Source organism: Onychostruthus taczanowskii, unplaced genomic scaffold (genome assembly GCF_017590055.1).
Source record: "Onychostruthus taczanowskii isolate IOZ18803 unplaced genomic scaffold, ASM1759005v1 scaffold8, whole genome shotgun sequence".
Taxonomy (NCBI): Eukaryota; Metazoa; Chordata; class Aves; order Passeriformes; family Passeridae; genus Onychostruthus; species Onychostruthus taczanowskii.
Window position 1 is genome coordinate 4,302,314 of NW_024505892.1, and position 21,842 is coordinate 4,324,155.

Consider the following 21,842-nt stretch of genomic DNA (forward strand, 5'->3'; position numbering starts at 1 on the left):
GCTCTTTTTGTATTTAATCAGCTAAAGTTCTGCTGTCCTGGAGGGAGGTGTTCAAAGTTTCTTTTTCTGAGGTAAAGGCCAGAAAAGCATGTACACAATGATGCAGCAGCCTTTCTATGCAGTGTAGAGTATTTAGGGAAATGAAAAATTGACTTTGGCTTTTTGCTGGAGAAATCTAAACTTAACTATACTTATGTAGACAGAGAAGTGAGATGTTCACATAAGTTTCAGCTCTCCTCTTCACTGGATACTTGTTACTAAGTGCACATTAAGATCAGTCGATTGACAGATGATGTTCCAGAGTGTGTAGAGTATTGGATTTAATAGTTAAAGAATTTTAAATTTGTTTTGATAGGTTTGGGTTTTGGTTTTCTTTGCTAATATGCAAATATTGAAGTGTTTCACAGGGTGGGAGGAAAGGGTCAACATGGTAACTGCCTTACATCAGTCTCTGCAGGAATGGGAGGAAAACGGTACAACATGAATCTACTGCACTTCCCTCTCAGAACTGTTGTTTCCCAGCTAATATGTGCAAGAGATAACAATTTGCACTGTGAGCGATTTAAAATAAAATGCTTTTTAAATGAGAAATTAAAACCTTATCACTAAGAGGCCAGAGTGGGAAAAACTGCCTTACACTAAGGAAAATTGAAACAGATTTTTGGCAGCATGGAGAAGATTGTTTGGAGTGTCCATGTTTTCTACACCCTAACTCAGAGAACCACATAGGGGTGTAGCTACCTACAGCCTTGTAAACAAAGGCAAAGCTGAGCTGTGGGTTTAGCTGGTCACTGCTCTGTGAGTGGCATGTGGCTGCAGCCAGAGGTGCAGGAGGGGCATCTTGCCCAACTTCCCAGGCCTCATCCTACAGATCTGCCACGTGATATGGGAAAGAGCCTTCTTGCTTCTCTGGATAGAGAGGATAACTCATCTGATGAAAGTTCACATGTAACTGGCACCTACCCCACACAAATATAAAATCCAATGTTGTTAGCTTTATTTTTTCATAAAAACTAGTTTGAAATGAATATTCAAGTCCGTCTTCTCTTGTAGGAAACACTATATGTCTAGAAAACAGATTTAATTATAAACCGTTATAAATATGTTTTATTTGGTGAACATTGATAGTTTTTAAAATCCAAGAGCTATCTTTTCTTAATCAGAGAAATGAAAAGTAGACTGTGATCCAGTGGTATGGGGAGCTCAACTCTCTATGCTTTGGGCTGTTTTACTGGAATAGAGCAAGTTATTTTTAAGCAGCATCTTCTGCCATTTGGTTTTATCAATCTATTTAATCCTCAGCTTCAGTACCTAATACAGCCTTCATCTGCCTCCCTCTGCTGCTGCCTGCTTGCCTGTGGGTGCATGTGCCACATGACTGTCCTTACCAGCCACCTTTTCTCAGAAAGTTGGGAGCAGCTGCTTTTCCCTGCTCATTGGAGTAAACAGACTTGCTTTCCCAATACTGCCGTTTATCTGCACAACAAATGATTTGTGGGGTCATGAATTTAAAAACCTAGGTTTTTTTTCTTAAATTCTAGGAAAGGAATGCAGTGGCAAATTTTTAAGACTTGGTTTACAAACAAATCTTGAATGGTAAATATTTTGCACTACAGTCACTTTTAAACAAAGAAGTAGCCCTTTAAACAAAAACTACTTTTCCCTATTCTAAATATAAACAATATTAGTGTCAAATTAAATAAGGGAGAGAAAAGTGGAGAAGTGGTGCCTCTGAAGTAATTGACATGGCTCAGAGCAGAAAAGAGAGAAATATACTGACAAACTGGACTTCCAGCTGCTGCTGACACAGCTTTGCAGAGCCCTGACAGGAACAGCACAGTGAGCAATGGGACATTTCAGGGTAGCCACAGGATTCGTGACATCATTATTGTGATCTTCTCCTAAAACTGACACCATGTACTCTTCCTCCATATGGAACTACTCTGACTTCAATAAACAGCAGTTCTGAAAGCCTTGGCAGTGGAGACTTGTATTTACAATATACCTCATCACTCTTAAGGTGCATTAAAGGTGTACTTGATAGTGTTTTTTATCAAGTTGGGTGGGTTTGGATTTTTGCTTTGTTTTGTTTTTTAAAGCCTTTTAAGTAATCGGGATCCATTTTGCCATGAGAAACCTTCCTTCTAAGAGATGCTTGAGACTGGTGCGGGGTGTCGAGCACAGCCTTCCTTCAGGCCGCCTCGCATCAGCCGGTGTCCCGAGTTCAGCCGTGCCCGCGGCCAGGCTTGGCTCCTGCGAGCTCCTTAGCGCTGACCCGGGGGTGGCACCTCCTGAAGGTCACCCCGGGTACGGCCGGCTCAAGGCGACAGCCAGACAGCGGGGTGGCGGCCTGGGGCGGCTTCTGGCCCCGAGAGGTGCGGGCGGGGCGCGGTGGTTTCCGGCGGCCCCGCGGCGGGCCGGGGCTTGCACAAGCCGTCCGGGGCTCGCCTCTTTGCCGGCCGCCGGGGCAGTCACACGACTGGAGCCGTCGGCGGGCCGGGCGCTCCCGCACGGCCGACATGGAGCTGCGGGCGGCGCTGGGGCTGGCGCTGCTCTGCTCCGCGCTGGAGGCGGCGCCGGCCGGCCCGCAGCGGCCCCGCTCCGCCGTGGGTGAGTCGGCCGGGGGTCAGCGGCTGAGGGGCCCGGCCGGGGCTGCCCGTGGTGGGGGGGGGAGGCGGGTGAGGGGCGGCCCTGCGAGGGAGGCCCGGCCGGGGGCCGCCACAGCCCGGCGGCGTGGGGGGGGTGCGCGGGCTGCGAGGTGCCCACTTGCAGCTCCTTCCCCTCCCCCTGGCACTGCTCCCCGCACACAACCTGCTGCCGTAGCATTCCCTATCCAAACTGACTTCGGCCACACGTGACTGCTAAATCAGTCAACAGGGCTCTTTTGAGGTTCGGGGGTTACACGGGGTTTATATTTAGTTGCCCGGGCAGGCCGGCGGGTGAAGTGAGGTGAGCCCTGCCCTGCCTCTGGCGCGGTGTCCCGAGGCACGCACTGCAAACAGCGCGCTTGGGGGCTGTGCTGGGCTGGGCTGCGCTGGGCTGGGCTGAGCTGAGCTGCGCTGCCTGGCAGAAAACACACGCTCTGCCTGGCCTGATCCCCGCTCGGGGAGTGCGTGCAAGTGAGTGCTGCGAAATGGTTTCCTACTGAATTCTCATTCGTGTTACTCACACTTTCCTCAGAACAAGCATGCAGCGGTGTCCCGGCGTTTGTCTTGTCTCCTGTTGGTAGGCGTCACAATTTTAGAGATTTTGAAGATCACCTCTGGTCTTTGATTCCTGAAATAAAACTCCATGGGGTACAGTCGTGTGGTGCTTGCTCAGCCATAGAGTTTAGCGTGTGACCTTGGGTAAAATCAATTTATATCTGCCCCTGTTTCACAACCACTGCCCCAGATACATGTGTGCCTTTACCAAGTGCTTTGAAACTGACAGAAAGAAATTAATTTTATTTTACATGAAACTTGAAGGCTGATAGTCTTAATACAGTTTTCATTCATCTTATTCAGCACATTCCTACACTCCTCAGCTCCTTTCTCCATGCCGTGCTATGTAACAGTGGCTGAGAGCATGTCAGCCTGGAAAGTAGTGAGAAGCCCAGTCTCTGCACACATGCTGTTTCTTGCCTTTCTTTCAAGACACCTTTCTTGTCATCTTTTACAGTAGCTTCCAGCCAGGGAAGTTCTGGAAAAATAATTAAAAAGCAGCTCCCTTTCTTTTCAAATGGAGTAGAGAAGTCCTTCTATTGCCTCCTCCACTATCCAGTTTCCAGATTGCTGTTAATGAAAAGGAGCTGATTTTTCAGTTCCTTCCAATCTCCATTTCATTTTTGGTGAGCAGCATAAAGCCATGCCTCTGCTTCTGTTTTCAGTTTTTCTAAGCAGTCTACTTGAAGGACTTCTCAGGGAGAACTTGCCTACGCTTATCAGACAGGCTAATCAACAATTTGCTAACTTTGAATAGGAGTAACAGTAAATAAACTGGAGTAAACTTGGCATTACCCTGTATATCCAGTTCAAATGCAAATAATACATTTCCTGTAATCTTTGTTTTCTGAAAACAGGGCAATTCTGGCATGTATCTGACCTACATTTAGATCCGACTTACCACATTACCCCTGATCGCACCAAAGTGTGTTCTTCTTCCAAAGGAGTCAATGCCTCCAACCCAGGCCCTTTTGGAGACTTTTTGTGTGATTCTCCTTATCAACTTATTTTGTCAGCATTTGCATTCATGAACGATTCAAAAGAGCAAGTTTCATTCATGATTTGGACAGGGTAAGTGTTCAAGTCACTCTGCAGTTAAAGCTGGATAGCCAGATAGTGTGGCAACTCACAAGTCTGTATTTGCACCAACATATTTGAGTTCAGTATCTCATTAATGCTAGTTGTCCCTTTAGTTGTCCAAATGGCTATTAAGTGCAAGACTGAGAGAGAATATAAGGCCTTAGGAACAGACTTTGATCTCTGTAATAACTGCTGGACTGTTCATTGTGATATTTAGCATATGGCTGTATTAGTGGGAGTTAATAGAAATGGTGCAGGGACGGTGGGAAGTAGAAAAAGCAAAATGAAAGGTCGTGAGAGTAACTGACTCATTGCAGGCCTCTGTTGAGTAAGAACATTTACCTTTCCTGTTCCAGTCTTCAGTATATAAAGTGGGCTTAATAGTACTGTCTCACGGAGATGTTACCTGTGAGGCTTTGTGTGCCATAGCAGTGGGACCAGACAAAGAAGTGTGAAAGGGAGTGGCTTCATAGTACTATGCTATCAAGGCATTGTACTGTGTCTTGTTATTTTCTAGGTATTCATAAAAGACAGCATTGATTTACCCTTCTGCCATACAACTCTCAGTTCTACCATCACACAATTTCTTAAAGGCATACATCAATAGATAATTTATCAAAGAGATTAGTATTTTTGAGTGTGAGAACTAGTTTGTTTGTTATATCACTTATTTTTGCTGGGAAAGAGTGTCAAGAAATATATGAAGACAAGTGATTAACATATTTTACTTACCTTCTTGTACTTAATTTTCAACAGGATATTGTTAAAAGGGAAAAAATGAACTAGCAATGATATGCAGGTGATGAAAGATATATAATGCAAACTGCACAGTACCTCAAAATCATGACTTTAATGTCTAAGAAATCTTCATTATTATAAATATGAATCATAGGATAGGCATTGTCTAAACAAATCTACTTGTTCGTGTTTTTTTAAGCAAAGCCTTTGCAGAGAGCTTTGATTCTGTGATTTTAATTAGAGTGTATAGTAATGTTACATGCTAGAATGTAGATGTGTTTGCAGACTTTTTTGCCTTCCTTATGTTGCTAACAAACCTTTGTTAATCAAGCCTTTTCCTTTTTCAGAGATAGCCCTCCTCATGTTCCTGTAAAAGAGCTCTCCACAAAGTTGGTCATTAGCATCATTGGCAATCTGAGTTCTACAATTCGTAATTTCTTTCCAGATCTTCAGGTTTTCCCAGCCTTAGGCAATCATGACTACTGGCCACAGGTAAAACAAGTTAGAAATTTGTTCATACATCATATTGAGTGCATTCCTAAATCCTGGGAAAGTACATCTGAAAAATAAGAGTTAATTATGTATAACTGTTATTCTGGAAACAGAATTCTACACCTCTTCAGTTAGCATTTAATATTATTAGTTCCACTCTAGAACAGAATCTACATCACTCTCTCTGTGCTCTTACCTAAGGAAATGTTGATGCCAGGTAGAATCTGTACATGGCCTGAGGTCACACAAATTTATCACTAATCATTCCTCATGGCTAGAACCACCACGTGTCAATGTAGCTAATGCACACATACACAGTAAGGAAAAGTATCTCATGCCTGTGTATACAGTAACTTAAATCTATCAGAAGTGACATCATTAATGGACCTGTGAGCCTGTGGTAAGTTTCAAAGCCTGCTCAAAGGCCTACTGGAAATCTGTCAGCTGGCATCACTAGATTTTTTTGTTGTTGTTGTTTTTTAGCTAAAGTAATGGCAGAATTTTTGTAAAGTTCCCATAGTTTTGTCACTGCTGTTGAAAATATGTCTACTTTCCTTTCCTCACTGGACATTCAGATATAATCACATTGATGATTCACTAGTTTTGTGCAGTTGAGGATGGTGCTTTTTCACTTTGACTGTGCTGAATATTGTTCTTGGCATACTCCAAAGTAAACAGTTGCTTCATTTGTCCTTTAAAGTGGTTTGTGGGTCGATCTGGCAGCACACTGGATCAGAAGCAAATGCTGTCATTGGATGTGAGGGGATCGGAAGGGATGTGAAGCAAGTCAGCTGAAGTATTTTGTTTGAAATTTCTCATGGGAATTCAGTAACACCCCTTCACACCCTCAAGGCTTGTATTCCAGCTTTCTGTGGTATTTACTAGGCCTGTCAGGATGTAGGCTGGTGCAGCAGGTGATTGTGTGATAGCCCGTGTCATTGCTGGAGTTAGTGGTGTCCAAACAGGGGCGAAGCAGGGGTGCTGAGAGACAAGGCAAAGGAAATGTGAGAGACAAAATAACAGCTAGATATACATTGGAAGTATGAGTGCACAAACCAAGCTGTGACTTCAGTCCTTGGTGCTCTTACTGTGGTAGTAAAGCTTTGGCTTTTCATATGCACTGACATGGGGACAGGTTGATTCACTAGAAATGACTAGAAATGACTAGGGAAAATATTTTAATAAATAACACCTGAACTGAAGTGTCATGAAGTGTTTCATGTTCACTTTGTTTCAGTTTTAAAAATGTCTTAGCAGGGAATTGTTGTTATTCAGCAATCTCCTTTGATAGATAAAAAAACTGTACAAAAGCCTTGTAAACAAAGAATGTAGGGACTTTTTCAACAATTATGAATTTTGTTTGTGAAATTAAATCTAAAGACAGGAAGAAAAGATGCTCAGGAGGGGTAGATGAGCAGCAAATAGAAAATTGAAACAAGCTGGTGATTGGAATAACTGGCGAATGTTGTTAGTTCTCCCTGCACAACACCACATCAGGAGTGTTTCTGTGATACTTTGAAATGGTGAAATTTTTCACCAATGTGCAGAACTGGCATGTTTGTCAGTCATTGTTTGAAAAAGACATGGGATCAGACAATCCTCACTATGGGGTCATTTCAACTTCTTCAATTTTTTAATGTGTATTTTTTGCTCTTAATGATATTTCTTTTTTTTTTTTTCATATGGACATGCTTGGCAACTGTCCTGTAGACTGGGAGCAGTAATGGAGCAAGACACATACTGTAGGCTGTTCTAAAGCAAGTGTCAAATCTGTGCACTTAGCATGAACCAAAGAATTTTATTGCCCTCTTGTGTTCTGAGCTGTCTGTCTTAACAACTGAACAGTCCTGGGTGATTTTTCTTTCAGAATATGTTAAAAATACTATTCAAGTTGATCAAGCATTGGGATACCTTTCAGATCATATATTGTGACCTCAGCCTTTCTGCATAGACTTACTTATTTCACACTCTTGCTCCTGCTTAAAACAAATCCCCAAACTGTTTTTAGTAGTTCAGAGAGCACTGATGTTCCTGGGCCAAAGCACCTTTAGTCCATTATACGGCCTCTTATCTGGAATCAGGTTTTTGCTGTGTCTGTTAGTGACTGCTAGCTCTGGCTCAAAGCTGTCCTGACAACACATGTCTGGACACTGCAATCAACAAGTGTCTCAACAGAGGTCTGATTTCTCTGCTCCTAGACAGAGACTTACTGCCTAAACCTATAGTAATGTAGGTTGTTTCAAAGAGCTTAGAAAGGTCAAATTTTATGTTTAAGAAAACATGCACTGCAATTTTTTCAACCCCTGTGTTTTTCCTTCTAGCACCAAGACTCCAGATATTTTAAGAAAGGCAAGGACAGGCTGGTATCTTCCTGTCAGGGTTAGATCAGAGCATGGGTTTCATCAGCCTGTGGCTCACACTGAAGAGTGCTACAGTCCTAACTAAAGCCAGTGGGAGAAAACATTGATGAAACTTTCTCTTGTACATTTTTAAATGCTTTCTTATGAGAAAAAAAGACATCACGAAAACATTTGCGAATTTCACCAGAATGTTTCTGAGGGCAGAAGTGGAGTTTTGAGGAGCTGCTATGAAACCCAAGTTATTTGAAAAAGAAACTTATATTAATCCAAAAGACTTTATTTTTAGACTTTGATATTCATTAATTTTGCAGAATGTATGGTTTTTCATTTTACTGTATTCTTAAGGCTTGACGTATTTCTGGCATTAGTTTAATAATGCATTAACAAGGCCATGGAGTCAGTTCTAAGTTTAGGCATTTGTTCCTGATCAGCAATACTAGATATTCAGAAATTGGTTTTTTTCTTTCTTGAATTCCTCCTGGTGATGACTGGATACACTTACATGTTATGTAAGAGGTCAAGCAGGATTATTTAGTCTTTTTTGTCTTAATGTCTGAATACTAAGACTTAGACAGGTTCTCCTCTCTCACAGGACCAGCTTCCTGTAACTACCAGTGAAGTTTACAATGCTGTAGCAGATTTCTGGAAACCTTGGCTAAGTGATGAAGCAATCAATACCTTCAGAAGAGGTAAAGTATGGCAGTAATACATTGTGAAGCTAGGGCTTAGAGAATTAATGTTTCTGTGGATTTGTGCTATTTGTTTAGCTAAGTCTCATAGGATGAGTCAGAACAATGGATTATCTGTAATGCTTCTCCTGGAAGAAGTTACTTATTTTTTGAATGACGATGCCTATATTCAGAATATATTTATTACTTTCTTTTGCAATATGGTGATTATGCTATATATATTTGTATGCAACTTACTAAACTAGAAGAATAATTATATCCTAATTAGAATTTTTCCTTTTAGCAAAGGACTGAAAAGTTCAACCCAATTTCCAATCCAGTCAAACATTAGAGATTTGGAAGTTTAATTTGTGTTTTTGTGTCCTGAATGAGAGCAAACTCTGGATAAGAGTGGAAGTAGAAACTTGGATAAGGATAGTAAAATTCAAGGAGGCAGTTAAAGTATATTGCATGCTTCTGTTGCCATGGCTCCATTGAAGTCCATGAACTATGAAGTTACCTATTGAAGAAGCTCAGCATGCCGTAGAGAATTTTGGGAGCAAGGATTGAAAAATGTGATCCTTATTTTTCATCATATCATCAGTTCTGAAGTTAAATGACTTTCTAAGTAGAATGCTCCTAAACTCAAACAGTCTTCCTGAAACAGCCTGTATGTTTGCTGTATTTCAAGAAGGATGGACCTTTAACAGCAACTGTATCTGTCAAAGTAGAAGAAATATTACAGGGCACTTTTTCTGTGTCAGTTGAATAATTGCATCTAATTACTGTCAAATAAACACAAAAATAATACAGGCAATAATTAGTAAATAATTCAGTGTCAACTTCTAATAAAATGTGGCTGAAACATTGTTAACATGTTCTGTTATGATAAGGTGACTGTGGCTTGAATAAGCATGATATTTATTCTATTAGAAAGAGGAAGGTTGGGTGTTTTGGCAGTGGTGTACTTTGATTGTAGAGTTGTGCTTTGAAGCCTTTAGTTTGTCATATGATGTTGGTCTTATTTTCACAGGTGGTTTTTACACGCAGCTGTTTGAATCCAGTAATAGCCATCAACCACTCAGGATAATCAGTCTGAACACAAATTTATATTACAGCCCTAACAAGGTAACTGTGAATATCACTGACCCAGCCAACCAGTTTGCCTGGCTGGAGGAAATACTTGAAACCTCTTCACAAAAGAAGGAAAAGGTAGGGATCAGGAACAGAAACTATCATTATTTGTTTCAATTAAAAAAAAAAAAAGAAGTAGAGATAATGAAAGTATAAACATGCTTCTAGGAGACTAAGCATGCTGCCAAAGATACTGCAAAGTCAAAATTTTATTTTTTAATCATTCCTCCTTTAATATGCCCATTTTACTGCAGCAATTAATAAACTAGTTGAATGAAGTTTCTCAAATTATACAGTAAAATACCTTTTCTCTCCTACCAGGTAGTAAACTGTAGAAGTCAGTTTCTGACCTTTTTACAGATAGCCTTTAATTTTAAAACAAGCTGTTGGCCTAAGACAAAAGCCAGCATATTTTATTTGCATTGTAATGTAATTTAAGGTATCAAAAATAGAAATTAGAAGAGAATTTATCAGCCACAAAACTTAGTCAAGCTGCAGTAATTGCTATGATTTGAGTATTATAATAACTTGTCTTTTAATACACAGGTTTTGAAGTGAAGGTTTAAATTGTTGGCTCCTGATTGATTGATTGATTGATTGGTGTGGGGATTGGATCATCATCTGAGCAATGGTGTTTAATTTGAAACATGTTTGCATTTTGCTACAGTGTTGCAAATTTAGAATATTATATTACAGTCAGGAGAAAGGAGAGATTTTCCAGGTTTTCCTCAGGAAACCCTGCAGCATATTAGTTGGTGTGTGCAGTTGGCACTAAGTCTCTAACTCAGCCAGAGGGGTTTAACCAGTTATCCATGTTTCTGGTGACTCTCTGACTCTCTGGTGCAGACTTTGTAATACTCAAACATAACTTTTTGTCTTGTGTCCCCTTGAGATGCCAAATTATAAGCTTTGCCCTAGTAACTTACTTTTTTCATTTGAAGTAATTGATAACATTTTCCTTAGACCTAAAATCATGCATGGATTTAGCGGAACATTTTTTCTCCCCAGTAAGATACTAAATTGATATTATAAACTTAAGCATTTTTACTGTTGGGATTTTATATTAAAAAAACTGTCATGATCTACAGCTTTTAGAATGCCATTTTTAAAGGCAGCATTATTATGAAACTGTGGTGACCACTTTTAGGATACAGCTAAGATTATAAGTTTCAAATGAAGGTGCTAATTGTGGTTTCTGTATTTAATTCCTTAGGTGTATATAATAGGTCATGTCCCAGTAGGATACTTGCCATATGCAAGGAATACTACAGCTATCAGGGAGTATTACAATGAGAGACTGGTAAAGATTTTTCGCAAATACAGTAGTGTTATTGCGGGCCAGTTTTTTGGACATACCCATAGAGATAGTATCATGGTCCTCCTGGATGAAGAAGGTAATGATGCTTGTTGACTTTTGAACTTCTTCTTCCTGACTAAAAGCAAATTAATACTTTCTTGCATGCTCTTTCTAGTCAGTATGTGTTACAAATAATTGAAAAAAGGGAATTGGGAAATAGTGTTATTTATCTGCAGGAGTTCAAGTCTCACACACCCCAATTTTATTTCCAAAGAGAACCTTGCAAGGGTGACTGTCTTTTTCTGTTGATGTCAGCAGAGACTCCCCAAGCTTCCTATTTTTTTTTTTAATGAATGCTTATGCCTAGACAAGAGTTTCTAGTCTTTCCTCTCTGCTCTCACAGTGACATGGGCAAATTATACCAGCCAGTTGCTATTGTGTAATGTGTCAAAGGGAATGTTCTCAGGCCAGCTAGACATGCTCTATGTTCTTGTATTTCCTGCATCATTACTGTGCCTCTCTGCTGAGTTCCCTGCTGCTTCAAAGTTAATTAAGATAAGGGTAAGCAGGAGGTAGGGGAAAGAAAGTCTCTGCCTGTTGCATCTCTTAGATCAGCTAATTTCCCTTCAAGAAAATCACCCACGTTGAAATTTTTGTTTATTGCTTTGAAATCCCTTTAGTTCTAAGCATGGGCATGGCCATCTGGAGCACCCTTAGCATCTCTAACAGGAGAATTCTAACAAGTTTTTTCTTTACCATAGAACAGTAAGAGTTTCATTGCTTTGATTTATGTAAAATACCCAAATGTTAAGTGGCTCTCCTTCTATGATTTGTATGAACTCATATGAGCAATGTCCAAAATGCTAACTAGGTCATACTACTCCAAATTTTTACCTTTTTACATGGTGTTAGTCTCTAGTAAAAAGGAATCCAGCCCAATGAAAGAAGTGGCTTCTTTATTTTTTTCTTTCAAGTGATGCTCAGTGCAGTCTTATACCTTTATTTTTTACACTGTCCCATTTATTCATGAAATCATAATCTCTACTGCAAATTTCACTGGGAACAAACTGATCTTGGTGTTTGTCATTAAAGCTTGCATGTGCAAGTAACCACTTCCCAATTATTTTAGTAATTTTACATCTTTTGACAAAATTTAAATAGTAATCAAATACACATTGTGTTTGCCTGTACAGTTTTAGACTATCTTCTATTCAGGACATTTTCCTCTTGACAAAATTCCAGAGAATTCAAGATAAATGCAATATTGCAGCCAGCACCAGTGTACTGACATAGAACTCATCTGTATTTTCTCCAGAAGAATCTACTGATTTCCAAACTTCCAAAACTTCTGCCTATATGTGGAGGTTGACCTTGTGATTTCACTGCTGTGACACTGTCAGAGATGGGAATAGTTAGGCCTTCCTTTTTGTTCCACAGAGAGCTTCCCAATGTACTCACCTGCACACTCTGTCCCAATAAAAGTCACATCCTCATGTTTCAGTTGCTGTAAAGGTCAGTGTTCACACAGTTGGTGCTGGGCTACTAAGGGTCAGGTGATGAAACAGACCCTGGTGTTTCTAATAACATCCTAAATACATAAAACAGCATGTAACATACTGTATGGAATCAGCAACTAAACTTTTCAAATATATCTTTAGTAGAAATATACAAAATACAGACTTCACATATAGACAAGATCATTTTGCAGTTTTGCACAGGCAGTTGAAGTGGTTGGAAAGCCTCTAGTATGGACAGTGGTACACACAGGAGTGGGTACTGTGGTATTCCACACAGGGTTTAGTCTATCCATTGGAAGTATGGCAGTTCACAGTGATGCAGCTAAATTAGGTGAAAAAAATTCTAATGTCTTTAAGCCTGTCACTCTTGTTTTTGCTGTGTTGGTACTCTACAAAAACATTTATTTGAAAAAGAAATATTGGAAGGAAACTGTCTCCTCAACTTCCATTTTTCTGCAGAAAAGCCAGTCAATTCCTTGTTTGTGGCACCTGCTGTAACCCCAGTGAAGAGTGTATTGCAAACAGAGTCCAATAACCCTGGTGTCAGATTGTATCAGTATGATCTTTTTGACTATAGCTTGCTGGTAAGTAAAGATTTTAAAGCATTGTTTAAGACATTATAGTGTCAGTAAAAATTACAGCAATATGTTAGCCTTTTTAGTATTATGGCTGCTGGTGATGGAATTTTGGTGCCTGCTCTCAGTTTTTCTTCCTGGGTAAAGGAAATGAAATCTGAAAGAGAACTTGGTTGGTCTTTCTGTGCCTGCAGAACTACCCAGTACTCTCTGTTCTGTATCGAATATTCTTATGATGGAGGATGAAAGACAGAATTTTTCTGGGCAAAATCCTAAAACTATTTGCAGGGAGCTCTGCATGAGTGAAAGAGGTTCACCTAAATCCTTGGCATGCTTACATACCAATGTTGTTTGCTGGTGATAGTCCGAGTTTTAGGATGCAGCCTATTAAAAGTTTCTCAAGGGTGTAAAAGAGCTGATGAAGAAAGAACTTTTAACCATATGATGTCTTTTGTAATAATGAAACTTCCTATAAAGAGTTTTTACAGGAAATGTTAGATACATTTAGAAGGAAAATAAAAAGTAGAAGACTTCTACTTTGTAGTTTCATGTGATTTTTGGAGATAAAGTGAATCCTGTGTAATTACTTTGGCTGTGAATGGTTTAGACTTTCTGTAATTCAGGATAAAGTCTTGACCCTGCCGAGTTCAGTGACAATGCACCCTGCAGTTTGATTGGGACTGGGGTTTCTCTTTGGAGACCTATGCTAATTCAGGCTGCTCCTTTGTTGTGCAGATTTCACTCCTGCATCTCATCCCTCCTTTTCCTTAACTTCTCCCTGAGCCATTCCTTTTCTGTCCATTCTGCCCCTCAAGTAGTGCCTGCAGAAAAGAAACTTCTGGCTCTCACCCTTTTGCCCCACTCCTAAGGCAGACACGAATGTTGTGGAGTTTGGACAGGAAAGACCTCTAACACTGCCGCTGCTGCCTTTGTGGCTCCTTTTTCTTCTCCTCCCCATCCCCCCACCATTACCGCTTTGCAAGTACCAGCTTTGGGTGTAAGCCCAGCTCTTGGGGTGGGACGTGACCTTCTATTCACATGTGAATAATGAGGAGTGACAGCTTCCTAATCAATATATCACTCCAGAGACTTAATGAAGCAGGGAAGAAAGCAATACAGCAGTGCCTACGTTTTCTTTCTTTGTTTTTTTCTTTTTTTTTTTAAACTGTAGGATCTTTGGCAGTTTTACTTGGACCTCAGAGACGCCAACAAGAAAAATGAATCAAACTGGAAATTAGAATACATCCTGACTAAAACTTATGGCATTGAAGACTTGAAGCCAGAAAGCCTATATGAAATGGTCAAGCAGTTGTCTATGCCACACAGCACACTGTTTGAGCAGTATTACAGTAACTATATTGTGAGTTATGACAAAACTATTCTCTGCGAAGACGGGTGCAAGACCTGCCAAATATGTGCAATCCAGTATTTAGATTACTCCTCATACACAGATTGCATCAATCAGGAGGCAATGTGGAGATGAAATCTCTGTGCAGTCAATGCAGATAGTGACTTTAGCCTGTGATTTAAAGAACCTGCTTGTTCTTTCGCTCAAGCACTGACATGCTGACAGGGAGCCTGTGGGACTTCTCTACATTTCAGGGGAGCAGTAAAACTCCCTAGATCTTTCTTCTTGCAACTGTGTTTTCCTTTATCATCTAAATAAAAGTTTATTTGCTTTGTAAGAGTGACCAGATACTTTGCTGTTGTCTCAAGTGTCCTGTACCTTCTCTAACAGGCATCCCAGTGTGTGGGAATAGAAGTTACTCACTCAAGCCTTTGTAGATCCAAGTCTTATTTCTCAGGGTGTGTAAACATAGGCAATGCCATTCCAGGCATGGGATTTTTATGGGGGCAGGTTTCAACCACTGGCTGTCAAAATTTTCAAACTGAAGTTGGCAAAACCTGCATTTGCTGAGACTTGAGTGCAGTTATGTTGTTGATGCAATGCCAGTGTTATATATCTCTCTGTGCCAAGTTTTCCTTGTTAATCCCTCAAACCCACTTCTTAGAGGCATTTTCTAATGATGGCATAAAAGTGACTAAATGGAACACAAACCTCAATCCTGTAAATGCTTAATCTAATTTTTCAGAATGTGTTTGCCCAGCACAGAGTGCTTTTTTCTTACAATAGAACTATGTACATTGATACAGCTGTCAAGGAGTGTCTTGGTATGAGATTTTGCAGTAGACCATATATCAGGATTAAATTGATCAATATCAGTAATTGGACTCAGCATATACATTCTCTGTGTGGCATGGGTAAACATTTACTTGTGCTGTTTCTTAGGTTTCTTTTTTTTTCAAAGAGCAGTCTAGTACTTAATGTGAAGATTATCACATGTTCAAATTTACAATTGCAGAGATTGCTTCTTCCTCTTCTTATGGCTAAATATGTGCAGAAGATGATGCTATTAAGATGGCCCTTTATTTGGTATGTGTATAACCAAGAAGGACCTTTACCCATTTTTCTGCTTCATGAAGAGCTATACGTTTGGAAACTTTGGTCAACAAAACACAACACAGACCCTGCTCTATATTATCCCTGAGTAAGGGGAGCTGTAGAAGTGGCTACGAAACAAATCCAATTGATAGGTTTTTTATAAGGAGATTAAAGCCTTTACTGCAGCTGTTGAGGAACTTCCTGGGTTTGTTTCTACTCAAGCTTGAGATATGCAGCAGAAAATTTTCAGATACAACAGAAAATTTTCAGTTTTGGAGTCTGTAGCATGCACAACTGTAGATGCAGATATCTCAGATTTCTCATACATCAGTCATCCACAGAGGAGATGGTTAAATTTGCATTCAGAAACAAACCCTCCAGTGCACAGCAGGCAGTCCTGTATTTTAAATTCAGTGGTTGGAGAAGATATGGTGAGCATAACTCTTCAGAGTTATCTACTCTGCCTGGCCTCAAATGCATCCAGATATGTAAATAACCTAAATTAACATAGGGACTCTACAGACTGTAAGTGTACAGCCTGTGAGGAAGTGCCATAAAGTTTCCATTCTGAAAGCTCATGATTCCCTGTGTGTTGTATGTGTCCCTTGGTTGTGATTCTCATGGGTGTGTTTATTTTAAAAATGCCTGTTACCAGTACCCATTTTCTGAGAGAAGCAAGCAGAGTTGTGGGTGGATAGCAGAAGGGCAATTGGAGCTGGTAGGATAGCTGAGCTTCCTCCCATATGCCAGATGGATTTTGTTCAGTTCAGTCTTGAGCTTTAAACCATGCTGGTTTGTTTCTCTGAGTTCTGTGGCTTCTATTTAAGCATAATACCTACAAGACATCATGGAAGCACTGTAAAAATTCTTCCATTACAGGCTTCTTTATTGCTAAACTTTAGGGAGAGCTGGACCATGGGGTGATTTAGCTGCTAGAGAATTCTAGGAAGAGGAATATACTGCTCATGGAATATTGAACATCCTACTTACTAGATTAGTTGTGGGTTGTTTTTTTTTTTTGTTTTTTTTTGTTTTTTTTTTTTTGTTTTTTTGGTTTTTTTTTGTTTTTTTTTTTTTTTTTTTTTTTTTTTTTTTTTTTTTTTTTTGGTTTTTTTTTGTTTTTTTTTTTTTTTTTGTTTGTTTGTTTGTTTGTTTTTTTTTTAATGTGGACTCCAATTGAAGCCAAGAGTTGAATGGCACCCAGGGTTACATTTAGCCAGGGTATATCCCCTAAGATACATCCTATTATGCAGGCTAGCATTCTCTGCTTTTTCTGTATGTAACTATAGCCATGGACATGCAAGCATAACTGGACAAGAAAGATCCAGCTATATGTTTGACTGCATCATCTTGTAACTTGGAGGTAAACCAAGGAGAGAGCTTCCAGAGATGTTGCAGTTGAAAATACATTACAGAAATCACTGGAATAGCTTAGATACCTAGGCAACATGCCTGGGTATAAGGGAAAATTGAGGGAGGCCTTGATGTTCTTGTTTTGGGTTCCTACTTTATTCCTTCATGGATCTAGGAATGTTCTACAAGCAAATTATCCTGTGCTGACAGAAGCTTTTGTAAGGAATCATGGAAAACGGTCAGCTACTTTATCAGGTCAAAGAAGCATGACCTGATAAAGTAGCTGACCGTTGTAGAGCAGATTCCCAGTCCAGTTTTCAGATGATATGTTTATGGCCTCATCTTTAAATGAAGAATTAGGGGAAATATTTGTTATGCTTTGACATTTGACAGAAAGACAAATTACACCACCTAGTGGAGTTAAAAGGTTTTAATTTATCTGCAGTTGAGCTAGAGGCATATAAACAATGATTTCTCAAATATTCTAGGATTTAACTCCTAGCTTTTGAAGGACACTCGTTTTCCAAGGAAGTACTTTGTAGCAGTACTGCCATGTTGCACTTCTGTGTATTAAATGTTGCTGGCTTCTAAGAGGCCATGTCACCTAATGGATCCTGAACCCTGTGGTAGGTATAGGTCTCAGCTTCCATTCAGGGAAGAACTGAGTGAAATTCCACAGGGAATCCTGTGGAAGCTTATGTCTACATGAACAGGAACTGCAGCCTAGTAGGAGTGCCTTCTTTGACAGGAGGGTTGGTGCTGAGGAGCTGATGTGACTGCTGCACATTTCAGTAGCAGTCAAAGGATGTTAGATGTACCCTTGAAATGCAGCTGCCAGCTGCAGTTACATCTGAAAGAACACTCTCCTAGAGCTCTGGGCAACATGAGTGAGGATGATCAGTAAACTGTGTTCAAAGCTGTGTTTCTGATCCAAACCGTAGTGAAGGCACATCCAGACGGACATGTTAATTGTTTTAGATTGCACTCATTAGTGTCTGGATGTGATCTCATCAATTCTATTGTTTTCACTTATCAGCCTGAAGAAATTAAATGACTGAAGGAGATGGGACTGGAGAATATGTGAGTGACATATTGTTAGTAAAATTGATGAGTCTAAAACCAGAAACAGGTAACTAAGTACTTGTATTCTTTTGTGGTGAAATGGAGAAATGATGAGCACACAGCATTTCCAAGAAAAAGTATCTAGTTTAATGCTGTATCTAATTTCCCTCCATGGAAAAGCAATCTCAAGAAGATGAGTTGTTACATTGGCCTGAGAATAAAATAAAACTCGTGAGAGTCCCTCTCATTCTCAGTCAAAAGGAGCTATGCCAATGTCAATGAAGAAAGGAACTTTCAAATGGTTTTTCTTCCTTATTTTCCCAAAGCTAAAGACTAGGTTCTATATGCTTACCACTAGAGCTTTCAAAAAGAAAATAGGTAATTCATTTGTCATCCGAACCTATTTCTAAAAGAAATAGGTTCTTTCTTTTAGAGCTTTCAAAAAGAAAATAGGTAATTCATTTGTCATCTGTCAGCCCTAGGTTTCTTGTTCTGCTGGAGGAACATCCTACCTATGAATTCCACCAGTTTAGTAATTTCTTGATCTGCAAAGATCTCCAGTGTAAGGTGAATGTTGTTTTCATACTGTGTGTGGAATATCACAACTGTAGGAACTAAAAAAAAAAAAACAACACATAGAGAAAAACAAAACAAAACAAAAATTTAAAGTACCCTATGCATGCTTAATTAGTTGTGGGAATAGTGAAGGCATTGTACTAAACACTGCTATTGTCCTAGTGATAACCATGTATGAATTCCTGCCAAAGTAGGTAGCAGGAGAGTGCCACATATAGGATGGAACATGCAGTAAATTGGCTGATGACTGAAAATACAACCAGGGAGTCAACTGAAAAAATGCTGAAAGGAAAACTACTGGAAATGTGACAACCTCAGCCTCAAAGACTTAGTGAAGCAGTGGAAAGAGCACAGAGGTGCTTACAGATGTGGCCAAATGGCAGCTTTTCAAATTCAACTTACGTTGCCTTCAGTGATAGAGCTGTATTTTTAGAATATCTAGAAAATTTCTTCTATTATCTGCATTTGTATTGAATTTAATCAAATTTAATCTGGATCTACCTGTCAAATATATTACATCTAATTACTGAAATATTCCCCCATCATGCCTTCTAGCTTGCTCTGGGTAAGAAAACTAAACACCATTCTCAAACCTTCTAAGCTCTTTGGTGGATTTGAAAGCAACCCTCAGACATCAGGAATAACTGAGCTGGAGAAGTTGCAAATGTGGACCTGGGCAGAAAAAGTTTCTCCCATCCTGAAAAGCATCCTGATATTTCAGGATTCCCCTGGGAATAAAATAAAGACTGTGTCAAGGCAGGGAGAAGTGCAAAGTGGGGATTTGCACCTGAGCCTGTCACCTTACCCCTCACGCATTTGCTATACATGGTCATGGTGTTGACTATGCATTCTCCTTCTACCCTGGAACTAAACTACTTTCTAAATTAAAATTTTCATTGGGACTGTTATGTTTATATATAAAATTCTGATAGTGGTGCAGTGTTTTCCACTGAAACTGTAAAGCAATTTGCAAAACTTCTCCCACATGCTATAATGTTTGACACCTTGCCTGTCCAACAGAGCACATGCCACTGGATGCCAATAGTCCTGAGCAGTCTAAGATGCTTGATATTTTGTGCAGATCAGATGATCAGCTAGTAAATACTGACTTAAGAGCACTGAAATTAGTAGAGATTAGTTAATAAAGAAGTAAATCATTCTACTTGAGATTCAGGAATGGATTCTCAAATACACCTAAAAAGTATTTCTGTGTGACATAATGCAGTCCTTCCTGGAACTGAATAAACAGACTCAGGTAGCAGTAGCAGAGTATCTGCATCAAGATACTACTTTTCCTGGAATAATTCCCCTTGTAGCCCAGAGTGACATGATAACACAGCTGTCCTGCTTCCCCTTCCAAGTTACCCTGGATGTTTGCCTGTATAACGTTGATTTATGACATGCAGATACATACCAACAGACTTAAGTGTACAAACCCAAATTAATTGTGCTCCCAGATGTTCTCATTTGATGTTTGTTGACTATAGATGGAACACCCTAATATGGTATTTCTAAGGAGGTAGAGCACTCTGCATCTTGTAGATTGAAGTTTACAAGATTTAGGCATGCCTAAGGCTGCTAAAGAATAGCAGTTTCTTTATGATCTTATATAAGCTTTGAAACCCAAATCTCCAGTATTCAGTCTAGCAGGATTTTTCTTCAAGTGGGGGTGGTGATACAAGCCTGTCATTGTGTCACTCAAAATATATGCAGAAAAAACTCCTCTTCCAGATGGGTAGAGTGCCTTAAAACTCTTGCATGCTGCTCTGGCCTTTTTATGCTGTATAAAATGGGAAGCATCCATTTTTAAGCACATTAAAACATTCCCTGGCCAACTTCTCATTTCTATTTTGTTGGATGTTTTAGGCAGAACTTGTCTGATATATTAGAACATTTTGCATCTATGAAAACTGCCATCTGCCACAGAAATTTGAGACCTTGGTAAAATATCATGCTAAAAGATTCTGAGGTTGTTGGAGCTGATTGCAATGAAGTGTGCATTCTTGCCTATCCTTGACTGAGTCACTGCAAAGAACATTTAACTTAGTCTCTCACAGGATATTTGATGTTGTTTTTACATCAACCTAGCTGAAACCTTCCAGCATTTCTAACGACTTTGTTGATAGCTAACAAGACATGTTTCGAGCTGTTTGTCCTTAACAAAGTCTCCTCTTTTATTGTTTCTGGTTTTGGTTTTTTTAAAATCTAATTGAAAGTATTTATACAGAGTTTGAAATTCTAGACAGGCACAGGATTTGCTCAGAATAATTGCCAGTGTACAATGGAGGGATTTTCTATAGTATTTTTTTTTATATTTCCCCTCCTCCAATCCCATGGCCAAAGTAAATTTCTGCTAAGCAATGTCAAAAAACCATAGCAACTATCTGGTGACAGAGCTGAGGAGGCTTTGTTCTGCAGAGGACCCATTAATCACTACACTGCCCCAAGCCCACAGTCTCATCCAATGTGATGCTGGGAATTTTCTGCTGAAAACAGTTGCTAAATATTTGTATACGTGGTGAAGATCTCCCCACAAAGTGACCCACGGGAGGAAGTGGAGTGTGTTACTTGTAGCATGTGAGACTCTAAGGATGGATGGAGGGGTTCCCATCAGCAGGAAACGGGGGTTTCCCCTTTAGTCTGGTCAGGGGAAGGAAGATTATGAGCAGGGAATTTACCAGGGGAGTGGGTCAGAGGCAGGCTGGTGGGTCAGCAGGGCAGAGCAGAACACTCTCACTGGACTCATCAGGGCATTTGTTTAGCGGTTCTCCATCGGGTGCAGGTGCTGGGGCTGGAGTGCTGCTCAGTAGGTGCCGCTGCTCATGGCAGTACACATGAGCTCCCTGCCCTCAGCAGCCCCCTGCGTGGCCTCCACCCCTCTCCTAAGCCCATCCCTCTACCCAGGATTTTCAAGTCACTTCTCTAAGGCCCCAGGTTTTTCCCTGTCATAGAATCATGGAATGGTTTAGCTGGAAGCTTAAAGATCATCTAGTTCCAATCCCCTTGCTGTGGTCAGGGACACCTTCTACTAGACCAGGCGGCTCAAAACCCCATCCAGCCTGGTCTTGAGCACTTCCAGGGCTGGGCTATCCACAGCTTCTCTCAGCAACCTTCTCTGTCACCCAGTCATATTTTCTCTTTTATTTAATTGCTAAATGTCAGCTATTACTTGTTAGGTTTTTTTGCATAGTATCAGTTCAAGTTTTCGGGAGTCCAGAATTCAGAATATGCCTACAACTAAGGTTTGATCCATTGAAACAGTCAAAAAATTACCACTCACTCACAGCATGTACTTGGTGACATAGTCCATCAGACCTTTCAGCTGCAGCAGAAATCCATCCCAC

General features: G+C 40.0%; 1 protein-coding gene across 1 annotated transcript; it reads left to right on the plus strand.

Moving 5' to 3' along the window:
* The first annotated feature begins 2,278 nt into the window (after positions 1 to 2,278).
* SMPDL3A (sphingomyelin phosphodiesterase acid like 3A) lies at positions 2,279 to 14,749 on the plus strand. The gene is made up of 8 exons (XM_041423951.1): positions 2,279 to 2,610; positions 4,061 to 4,274; positions 5,369 to 5,513; positions 8,466 to 8,562; positions 9,575 to 9,753; positions 10,889 to 11,069; positions 12,949 to 13,073; positions 14,236 to 14,749. Exons 1-8 carry the CDS (start codon positions 2,520 to 2,522, stop codon positions 14,545 to 14,547), a joined length of 1,344 nt encoding a protein of 447 aa, XP_041279885.1. The 5' UTR covers positions 2,279 to 2,519; the 3' UTR covers positions 14,548 to 14,749.
* The last annotated feature ends 7,093 nt before the right edge of the window (positions 14,750 to 21,842 follow it).